Below are 12,221 nucleotides of genomic sequence, written 5' to 3' on the forward strand. Positions count from 1 at the left end.
CCTGGGGTGGACTGTCGACTGGCATCCCGTTTGGTCCGTTGAGGTCTTGGGGGGCGGGCTGTGTTCCCCCTTCTAAGTACTGGTCCAGGTGACCAGCAGCTACCAACTCTTCTAGATATTGCCTCAAGGGTGTGCAGTTTTCAGTTAGGTGCCCCTTTTCATCCTGGAAGGTGCAGCGGGACCTCTCGTCGTAGCCCCTTTGTGGTTTTCCCAACTTGGCTGGCCGCTGAATGAAGGGTTCATTCTTTATCTTGCTGAGAATCCGGTAGATGGGTTTATTGAACACGGTGGTGATGACAGTGCGGACTTTTAACTTCCTTTTTTCTGGATCCTCCCTATTGGCCCGCCTGCTTCGCCCATTCCTGCTTGGCTGTTCTACCGTGTTGACCTTCGCTGTAGACTTTTTGTCTGGCATTACTGTTGAGCCAGATTTTGCTTTAGCACAGGCACTGTCTTCCTCTACACGGATATGTTGATGCACCCTCTCCATTAGGGCCTCCATCGTGAGGGGCAGTATCATAGTAATTGAGTCCCTTAATTTGTTTCCGACTGGTAAACCCCTTTTGTATTGTGCGATGGCGAGATTTGTGGGGCAATCCCCAATCTGGTTGAAAGTCTCCCAATATTGACTATTGTAAGACCTCAATGTCTCCTTTTCGTCCATGTCAATGGAGAATAACTGATCAATCTCCACTGGTGTCTTGGTGTTCGTTCTGAATCTAGTCATGAACGCTTCTGCCAATTGCGCCCATGAGGCAATGCTGCCTTCTGGTAGCCTTTCGAACCAAGTTAGACCTAGGTTGCCAAGGCTGGATGGGAATGTGATACACATTAGGGTCTCGTTTCGCCGGTATACTGCCATAACCTAGCGAAAGTGGCTTAAGTACATGTAGGGGTCCGTTTTCCTCTCATACGTATATTGCCGGAATGAACGGCGAGCCCTATAACCTCGCTAATACCTTATCCGTTGGTTCGTAAGCAAGGTGAGGCATTGGCATCCCTACCTCGACACTCCCATGTGTCCTAGGGGCCAATCGTTGTAATGCTGAAACTCTGCGAGGATTGCGAGCCCTGGTGTCTTCCTTCCACCGGGCCCTCTCCTTGAGCACTGTCCGTAAGTCCGCTGACCTTGGCAACTCCGTGTGCCTAGAAGTTGTTTGGTGCGTGTGCGAGGGGTGATAACTGTTTCCTCTGTATACGGCATTTCAGTCCTCGTTCTCTCAGACCTGGAGTGACTATACCTTGACTGAGTGTCGCCTGTTCTAAGGCTCCTACTTTCTGCTTGTGATGGTGTGACCTGCCTGTCACGATCTTCTGAGTGGCGAGAGGGCATGCTGCCTTTGCGCCTCTCTTCTGTCGTCATCCTTTTTTCCTTTATCTGGCGCTTCATGTCTCCATGTCTGCCGCCATCTTCCTTATTAACTCGTCTTGTTCCCTAACGCGATCCTCCAGAACTTGAGGGTCTAACCTTCGTCTCTGTCTTTCGGGACTTTGAGAGCGATGAGGACTAGAGCCTCGTCTTTCCCGTGTGTCCCTCCGGCAGTTCCGTCGCTGGGGTTCTAAGTCCGCCATGGGAGGGATAGAGGGTAAACCTTTGTGCCTCCCACCCCTCTCCGGGGTTTGTCCGTCAACAACAGATTGCGACAAATCTTCATTGTGCGCCATTGGTTTCAGTTGGAAAGGAAAACTTGATCAAAAGGTTTTGTTCTTTCTGTATTTTCCCACAGATGGTGCCAATTGTACGAGCACGAAATAATGTTATCGTATAATTCTGTTGATCAAGTTTGCGCTCCTCCAAACGTCGTCGCTTTACTGCCTATAAACACAAACGTGAGCTAGCCAGCGGGTGTGTGCTGGATACCTCTCCGATGCCTAAGTCAGCAAAATAGACAATAGACAAAAAACTGTGCGTATTCTAGAGTCAAAATTGTGATACCTGTCCATAGGTCCTGTTATGAGCTTTTATGGATTTTGCCTGGCACAATCCTAGTAGGACTCTTATTCCTTAATGTAGAGTCCTTCTAGGAATCACACTTCTGAAAGATAATGCTTATCCTTCAACACCCTTCTTACTACTTTAACCAAGTGAAATGGTTAACAAATCAACCGAGCTAACACATGTTGAAGCGGAAGATTTCACCAAGCTTTCCCTAGCTCGGTTCCACCTTGCTGTACTTAGCTCGGTTTTTACCTCACTTTACTTAGCTCGGTTTCTACCTTACTTTGCTTAGCTCGGTTCCACCTTGCCTTTACAACACGGCTCCTCCATTCCTTGGTTCAAAGTACTCAAACCGAGCTAACCAGAGTCATTCATGACCGTGCTAACAAGGCCTAACGGCAAAGCCCATTCTGCTCAGCCCACAAATCGGCTCACTTCTACCCAGTCCTAGCTCGGCCCAAATTTACACATTTTACCCTCTCAGTACTAATATTATAAATATCATAATTAAATCACTTTCAATCATAATTAAAATATAAAAAAAAAACAATGGGTCATAACCAAAATTCACTTGAGACATAACTAAAGACCTCATTGGTCATAATTAAAATAGTAACCACAATATGCCATAATCAACACCATAATAAGTTATAAACCAAATATCATTTGAGGTATAATTAAAAAAAATTTGATCATAACCAAAGTAACAATTACAATAAGTCATAATTAAATCATAACCGACACTATAATGAATCATACCTAAATCATAACAAACATCACTATTGATTATAACTAAGAATCGCAAAATTCCTAATTAAACATTTTATTTTGAACAAACTTCACTTTGCCTCATGTGGTTTGAGTCATGTACAGTTTACCTCTTAATGTTTGGAAATAATCACATAACCCCCACGTAGTTTGTGGACTAAAGTGTACCGTTAAATATTTAGTCCAATTTAATAGCAAGTGTAAAACATGTGACAGATATAAGAAGGTTATATGCTTATTTTCAAATTTCAAGGGAGCAAATCGCATATGGAATAAAACAAAAGGGGCTAAAATGAACTTACCTTTCAAACAAATGAAGAAAATACAAGGGTATTTTAGTCTTTTTTATTAAATCGTTAACGGCTTAACAATGTGCTTCAGTCCACAAACAACAAGGGGGTTGTGTGGTCAATTCTACATATTAAGGGCATAAACCGCACATAACCCAAACTATAGGGGGTAAAGTGAAGCTTATCCTTTTTCTTTTGACTGGAATAGTTAAACATATAATACATATCATTTTTATTGTGTGAATTATAGAATTTCTCTCTTCACATAGGGATGAAGGGAGCATAGGCCCAGTGCCCCTCCTCAACTTTCTAAAATCTATGTTTTAGTATAGGTTTATAAATAGTTCTTTCAATTTGCCCCCTCTAAATTTGATTATATACTCTTATTTTTTTCTTTGTTTTAAAATAGTTCTTATAATTTGCACTATTCAAATGTTCATTTTATGACAAAAATCACCTTTATGATGTTATAAAGTCTATCTTTAAATGTTTGTTTTCTTATTTTTGATAATATTTGCTAGTTAGTTCTTATTGGTATTTTTTTCCTGTTCCGTGACAAATATATATACAAATATGTAGAATGATTATTTATTTTTTTTTGATGAAATCTCTCAATAAAATAGTTTATTTTGTTTGGATAAGATCATTACAGTCTAAGTCAATGTCATGATTAGAAATAAGGGTGAAGTTTATTAGAGTCGAAGCGCAGCAGAATGGGTAACACTATTATAGACATAACATTTTATTTTACTATTATCTAAGCCAAAATTCTAACTTTGCTATTGCGTCAGGTATGTTTCATGCCACCACCAATTGTTTACAGTATAGAAGATGTGGCTAGGTTCATTATTTTACAAACAAACTATTTTTACTTCAACATTGCCAAATATTAACATTAGTTTCTCTTTAATTACTACGTAGGCAATGAGGATGAAATTGACTCTGAGGAACGTGTCTTTGACTTTGACACTGACTTTGACATTGACGTTGACGAACTTGTCGTAGATGACGATGACTTTGCCGAATATAACTTTGATGAACGTTGTCAGGTATTAACAATTGCAGATTATCAACTCTTTAGAGGAAAGGTTTATGCATACATATCCTATTGATACACACACAGACCCAAAAAAAAAAAAAAAAAATGTCATCGCACAAAATATGTTCTTATTTTTACCAATTAACTTTATTTTTGAGAAATGCTAAGTACGGAAATTTTATGGTAGTTTGCATCATATGCATTTTTAGTTAGATTTACATGTCATTTGTTATGACTTTATAGTGCTGTTATTTATGACATTTTGTAATATTAGTTATGACATTATTTTATTTATGATCCAAGAATTGTTTGGTTATACTTCATGTGATGTTTGGTTATAACTCAATTTTGTTTTTTAAAAAAAATTATGATTCCCATGGTATAAAGCTATGACATTTATAATAATCAAACTCACAAATGACATATCTTGCATATAACATCCTTGCATCAATTAATGTTCTTCTTCCTATTTTAATATGCTCAGCTTTAAACATATCACAAAGAATTATCTAGTTCAAACATATGCTAATGCAATCGTTCTTTCTACAAAAGAGGATGTAATTAGATTTTGCTTTCTTTCTTTCTTTTTTTTCTTTCTTTCTTTGTTTCCTTACTCAATGACTAGCAAGTTGTAAGTTAGGGAATGAGATTAAGACTGAAATGTATACCATTGAGGCCTATAATTGAGATTTCTTAACCCTCTTCTTATTGCAACTTTGTACATTTTACCAATGTTCGATGTGAATCATGTTCGATATGTTTGAAGTACAAAATGAGCCAAAAAATGATATTTTAGTTGAAAAGAGCGGAGGGTCATTCCTACACTTGCGGCCCTCTTCCTAAAAATCAAAATGAACTGCATAATTTGCACGTGCAGAGGGTTTTTCCCACACGTGCGGAGTCTTTCCCGTATGTGCAGCCTTTCCCACATGTGCGGCCACGTTGATTTTTTAGCACTTTTTTTTTTTTTCTAAAGTCACTTGTTTTGCTAGAAAGAATAAGATGAGGAAAAAAAAGGCTGTTCTAGGGTTTGGAAATTCTCTAAAAAAATAGGCAAAGGAGGCTAGGGTTTTGGGATTGAAGGATTGGAGGTCTTCCATGACGGCTTCTTCATCATCTTTCTAATCCTTCATGAGCGGCTAGGCTTCTCTTTCTAAGTTTTTGATGATACACTAGCCATGTACATAGAGTTTTAACTAGGCTTTGATTGTTTAAACCGTTTGAGCAAGTTGTATGAATGTTTTAAAAGTTTTAATTTCTATTCCTTTCAGTATTCTACTTTCTGTGCTTATTGAATACTTTTCACATAATGGTTTGTTATGTGTTGTACTCGAAGTATGAGACGAATCATGCTATGAGAGATGAGTCATATTGCTATCATAATTTAGAACAAATGACTTGTACTACTTGAAATGATTCGTGCCTATACGTTGAATTCAACAATCCTTTAGATAATTGTTTCAAACTTGTAGTTGTGAAACATTGAGTAGTTCAAACCGTATTGCAATTAGATGTCAATATTAAACCCTATTTACGCAACTAGTGGTGGATTCTTTGCCCTAGGATTTTTCCCAAATCAAATTCTCAACCTTAATCTTTAGTGCTAATTTAAAATTTTGAGTAAATTACAAATACACCCCGTGAAGTTTGATTAAAATACGAATCGCCTCATGTGATTTTAGAAATTACATTTCACCCTCTGAGGTTTCTAATTTCATACCAAATCGCCCATTTTATTAACAAATTATCAAGTCAATTAACAATTTTTAATGATGTTAGAAATATATTTCAATTAATAATTTAAGTAATTTATTATTCTAAGGAGAGCAACTATGAATTTCATTTTTTAGTTAATCTGTTAAATAAAAAATTCTGAAAAGAGGGTATTTATAATTTTTCGAATCACAAGGGGCAATGGCCCTGTTTGGTAGGCCTTATTTCCAGCTTATTTCAGCTTTTAGCTTAATTTAAGCTATTTTGATGTGTTTGGTTCAACTTAACAATACAATTTATAACTTTTTGTAAGTCAAAAATCAACTTATTCTTCGAGTGGGGGAGAAGAAGTTTAATTTATAAGTAAAAAATCAGCTTATGTTCACAGTTATAAGCTATAAGCTGTTAGGCTATAAGTTATAATCATTTTCCCACAGCTCTACCAAACGGGGCCAGTCTATACTTTAAGCAAACCTCAAGGGGTGTATTTGTAATTTACGCTTCAATTTTCTAGTTATTATTTTAATTCTCGCTTTAATTTAATTATCATCAATTATTCTTGTCTAAATTAATCTAGGAATCTTGCCATTAAAATTAGTTGAATTTCACATTAGTCCTTGTGAATTGATACTTAGACTTGTCATTATTTTACAGAATTTAAGTATAGTTTGGACCTTATTTTTGTTGTGTTTAACGGCCCACCAATTACCATTATCACCTCTCTACCATCAACCACCCTATAACCACCATTGTCACTACCATTACCATAGCCACCACCCCAACCACCACTATCACAACTCACACCACCGCTACCACGACTATTAGTATCATCATTTTTAGAGTCCTAACCAAATATATAACAATGTTTTCTACTGAACAAATTTTTTGAAAAACCTCTCATAGATTTTTGTTTCGCCTTCAGAACAAACAGAGCATAGTATGTAGTAGTTTGTATAGAGGCTTCTTTTTAATGAAAGAAATAAATTTATGCTAAAATAAAAGTACAAACAAATAAATGGAATATATATGTTTGTACTTTGTTCCTGTTTTAGCATTTTTATTCCTTTTGATTTTTCTAATAATTTTCTTCTTCTTTTGAGGTTAACCTAATAACTATTTAGCTATGCTCTTTTTTTTTTTTTTTTTTTTTTTGGCATCTCTGGATTTGTTATTTAAACTGACTAAGATACGACATATGTTGTTGAGACATCCATGTCTGTTCGAAAGAAAAGAAAGTAAAGAAAAAGAAACATATATATATATATATATATATATATGAGAACATGTGTTTGTTCTTTTTTTACTATTTTTCTTCTCTCTAGTTTTTTTTTTTTATAAACTATTTAGATTTGGCTTTTTACTCACAGGTTATTTTTGAGGCATGATTTTCTCAATTTCTATGAAGATCAAGAAGTTGGAGAAACCAACCAAGGTTACACGGTGGTCTCATATATCTATAGAAACTATTTAGTTGTTACGATTACGTTTTATCGAACTATTGTCTAAATTTAAATAAGCTATTAGCTTTTACTATTTGCTCTTTGTAGTGTGTGTTCTTGTTTGTTGCGTTGATGATGCTACTACCAAAACCTTGTGTTTTGTGGTTACAATTGGACTTACTTTATTATTAGCCATGTAATAATTTATGGTGAATTTGAAATTTGTGTTTTGTGTGCAATTGCACCAATGTCACGAGTGATTGTCAATATTTTTGAATAAATTACAGAGGAGACTCAAAGAAGTTGCTTTTAATCTTAATGTGGGTTGATTGATTGAAAAATGGACAGTGGCATGTATAAACTTCTAGGTTGATATTACTCTATAGTTATAGTCCTTACAATAATATATTTTTCGTTTAAATTCTTAAAGTTTTGATTTTGTCAATTAAGTCATTAAAATATTAAATTTCAATTAATTTAATCCTGAAAACAATACAAAATAAAATATAAATTTTATAGTAAAATTTTAATCTGATTCACAATAAGTTTTATTGTGAGATAGTGTAAAATCTTACTATTGAAATTAATTTCAACGGTAAAAGTTTTATGAATTTTTTTAAAGAATTTCATAAATTTTATTTAATAGATCTTGACGAAAGAATTTTAAAAATATTAATTTTATTAAAAAGCGATGTCTAAATCAAAAGTTATATCAGTTTGAAATTTAATTTTTTTTTAGATAAGAATTTAAAATTTAAAATATTAAATTACTCATTAATGATATTTTTGATAATAGTGATGTGTAATGGACTTTTCAAGAAAAATTTGTGTTTGTCCTTAATGTATGAAAATTTTATTATGAGGGAGTTTTGACCAAATTTCCCTTTGAACAATTGTTGTTTGTAAAATTATGACATATTGTTTTATGTTTTGAGTGTGTCGTGATCATATTGTAAATAATGACAGTATATAAAAACTGTTGTTCCAAACTGAAGCAAATTACATTTTCGAAGTTTGATTTGATAAAGGATTGTTTGGGATGATCCAAATAAGTATATTTTTTGATTTTTTACAAAAAAATATGTAAAAAAATAGAGAGGTGATGTGACCCAAATAAGTGCATTTATTTAATTTATGCCAAATAGTACCTAGTTCCAAAATTTTAATAATTCAGTTTGATTTAAATTTCATAAAATCGCAAATAGTGATTTAGTCCGAACCATGCTTATCCCTATACCTATCCATTTTCAGTAATTCTACGAATTTGGAATTTTCATCCCGAATTTTATCTAGAAACATCAATCTATGGTTCAAATTCATTTATATGTAAACCCCATACTATATCAATTGAATCTTTACTACACAAATACAACATTAATAAAAATATAAGCTGACAAGTCTGGGACCATAACATTAATGATCCATTTTTCATCTATAGTTCTTAGTAATAGCCCAGTCTAGAAGATTTCCTTGCAAGTGAGAAACCCATTTGACATCTCTTATTCAAGAGGTTACAAAATTGCATAACAAAACTGGGCAGCGTTCAGTAGAAACCAGATTTAAACTATAAATTAATGCATTACCATAAAAAATAAAAAAATAAAAAGGGACAATTATATCAAAATAAGCCCAAAACTTTTAATTTTGTCAATTTAAATTTTAAATTTTTTATTTGTTTTCAATCTAAACCATTTGTCTATTTTTATCAAGTAAAAACAACAAAAAAATAAATAATATTTTAGTCATTAAACTCAAATAAAAATAATATTTTAGACATTTTGTGTATACTTATATTGAGTTTAATGACTAAATTTTTTTTTCCCTTTGATTTTAATTAATAAAAATAGATGAACGGTTTAGATAGAACACAAATCAAAAGATTAGGGTTTAAATTGATAATATTAAAAACTCATGATTTATTTTGTTAAAAGGCTCAAATCTTGAATTTCTCTTGTAATTGTCCAAAATTATATACAAATTACTATAATTTGTTGGTTTACAAATCTAAACGCAAAAGCCAAAAACAATCCCTACACGGCTTCAAGTTTTTTTTTTTTTTTTTTTATAGCTTTTTGAAATATTTTTTTACCTCACAATTTATTAGCAAAATTGCACCAAACTCTGAAAAACACATTCTAACTTGCACCAAACAACACCTAACACACTGAACTTTTCAAACCAACCTCAAAAACAATTTCATCATTATTAGTAAAATGGTTGTATGTTCTGTCAATACAAAGACTCTGCTAGTTGCCAAGATTTCAAGCACCAAAAGAACATTCACATTTTTTCCAGACTCCCAAACAAAACCTCCCTTAAGGTGCAACGTTCATATCTACAGAACATGACATGGAAGCATCGGTATGAACAATCTCACAACACGTTTTTTGTCTGAGTGGACCGAGTCGAGTCAAATCAAATCGAGATATATTTTGAAGTATTCAAGCTCGGCTTGCTAAAAATTTGTCAAACTCAAGCTCAAGATGAGCTCAACAAACTTAAAAAACCAGAGCTTAAGCTTGAGTTCAGTTCGAGCTAATTCGATTATATAAAAGAGCCAAACTCAAGTTCGAAAAGAATTTGCTTTTTATTTTTTATTTTTTATTTTAAAAAAAAAGAACACTAAACTATAATGCACATTAAGTGAAAAAAGGCAAATATTATGAGCACCCCAAAAAAAACATGTTATTAATAAATTTTATCAATCAAATATTTAAATTTGTAGAAACACATAAAATATATTTGATATATCATTAAGAATAAATATTAAATTATGTAACTATATTCACAAGCTTAATCTAGTTGAGTTTGAGTCTACTCAATCTTGACTCAATACTAAACGGAGTCCGGATCATCTGCGGTGTTTTCCTGCGGCGGTACCTGTGGTGCCCAAAAACGACGTCGTTTTGGGGCAAATTTTTTTTTTTTTTTTTTTTTTTAAAAAAGAGACACACAAAACCAGAGAAAGAGAAACAAGGAAGAAGAAAGAACAAAACCAGAGAAAAAGAAACAGGGAAGAAGAAAGAAGGCATCTCCAATCTTCAATATCTTAACATCTCAAGCAGCAAAATCGAAGGAAATTCAAAACCCATTTTGATTCTTCACTCATTGAATCACATTGATTTGTCAAACAACAAAATGGCTTTTTTTTTGTAATAAACCTCTCACTCAACAGCTTCAATGGTCAAGAGATTTGGAAACTTTGCTTTTCTTCTTGCTCGTAATTTTAATTTCAACACTTCAAACACCCAAAATTTCATAAATCCATCTCACAAATCACCCAAAATTATATAAAATCAAAGAAATCTGAAAAATCATATAAAACCAAAGAAATCAAAAATATATACATACATGTAATATATATATATATACAAAAAATAGAAAGCAACATAACTTATTCCAGTCGTCATTCGTCCATCGTTGGTTGTCGCCGGTTGAATATCAATCAAGAAAGGAAAATAAACCCAATATGAGATTGAAGAAATATGACCTAAACATGATAAACAACAACAAATAATCGAACGAGTGTTTGGGATAAACATGATAAACAACAAATAATCAAATAGATAGGTACATTTATGATGAATATCACTGAAAAAAAGAAAAGAAGACCAAAAACCCAGATTGTCCCCATGAGGGTTCAAGAGAGAGAAAGCTGAAACAATTCTGAAAAGCATGGTATTTGTAGAGAGAGAAGCAGAGAGGCTTGTAGAGAGACAACATGAGAAGGAAAAACAGGGGAAGATGAGAGGGTTAGTTCGGATCATCTTCCGTCGCCGTCGTTTGGCCTTGTGGCCGCTGCCGCCTAGCTTCGCCTCACCACCGTCTCTGTGGCCTCACTTCATCGCCGTCTGCAGTGTATGGGTTAGGTTCTCAGCTCTCAATGAAAATGACAACCAAAAAAAAAAAAAAAAAAAAAACTCAAAACGACGTCGTTTTGAACCATGGCAGGGAACGCCACAGGAAAACACAGCAGAGGATCCGAACTCATACTAAATGAGTTTAAAAATTTAATTTGAAATTGTTTATTTAGTAAATTAGTCAAACTCAAATGAGTTTTAAACAAGCTAAGTTGTATTATTAATTAACGGCTCAATTCATTTGCAACCCTACACATAATGAGCTCACATTGTACATTTCATTTGGAATTTTGTACGGACAAAGCTAAGTCATGACATGGCATGAATGGAGCCAAAGGGTAGCATCTGTACGGTAACCTTGTACAAACAAAAAACATAATAATTTATATATTGAATTATATATATATATATAATAATATTCATCCATTGAAAAACAAAAAATCTAATCATTTTGCGTTCATTACTGTAAAAAAATGACGCCCAAAGAGATTCTGCACAAGTTTTTTTTTTTTTGTATAAAGAAAATATTTATTTTTAATATTTTCCTTGTTTTCGTAATCAAAATGGGGGTTAATCTGGGTCACGACTTCTCACTTTTAGTTAGCTTTAATTTTCTATTGATTATATTTTATTCTATACGAGTAGGGGAAAAAAACACATATAACAAATAACAATAATAATAATCATAAGGTGATTTATTTCTATCTTGCTATGTTGGCATTAAGAGGATCAAACCCTCTGCATGTTAAAGATATCAAGGTTGAAGAACCTTCTAGTGCATCAGATGCAATCTCAGCTACAGCTCATGCCAGTTTAGCTTCAACATCACTACCAGATCATATTCAGCGTCAGCCCAAGGTTCATCAGCTCAAGCCTCACTGACAGTTATACCTTTCAGTTGTTTTCATAACTGATGGTAATTAGTTAGAAGTAGTTAGGATCTGTTAGATATCTCTTGTATAAATATACTCTGTATTACAGATATTTTTCAATGAGAATTGAATTCAGTTTTCCTTCATGGGATCAGAGCAAAATTGAAGCTCTCACGAGCATAACTCTGGGCCATCCATGGCTTCTTTTGAATCATCTCTATCTTCTTCTTTATCCTCTAATCTCAATCTGTTGATCTCCAATCTCAGTTCAGTCATTACAGTTAAACTTGATTCTGCAAAT

The 12,221-nt window shown here is 33.6% G+C and overlaps 1 protein-coding gene across 1 annotated transcript in view; it reads left to right on the top strand.

Annotated features, from left to right (window-relative positions):
• LOC114267229 (disease resistance protein At4g27190) overlaps positions 1–7,436 on the top strand; it is a 36,469-nt gene extending 29,033 nt beyond the window's left edge. Inside the window, exons 5-6 of the mRNA XM_082891459.1 lie at positions 3,919–4,046; positions 7,117–7,436. Coding sequence (XP_082747585.1) covers positions 3,919–4,046; positions 7,117–7,134 — 146 coding nt within the window. The 3' untranslated portion in view covers positions 7,135–7,436. The remainder of the gene's footprint in view (positions 1–3,918; positions 4,047–7,116) is intronic.
• Positions 7,437–12,221: the final 4,785 nt, after the last annotated feature.

This window comes from Camellia sinensis, chromosome 10 (genome assembly GCF_055761805.1).
Source record: "Camellia sinensis isolate YWXY chromosome 10, ASM5576180v1, whole genome shotgun sequence".
NCBI classification, from domain to species: domain Eukaryota; kingdom Viridiplantae; phylum Streptophyta; class Magnoliopsida; order Ericales; family Theaceae; genus Camellia; species Camellia sinensis.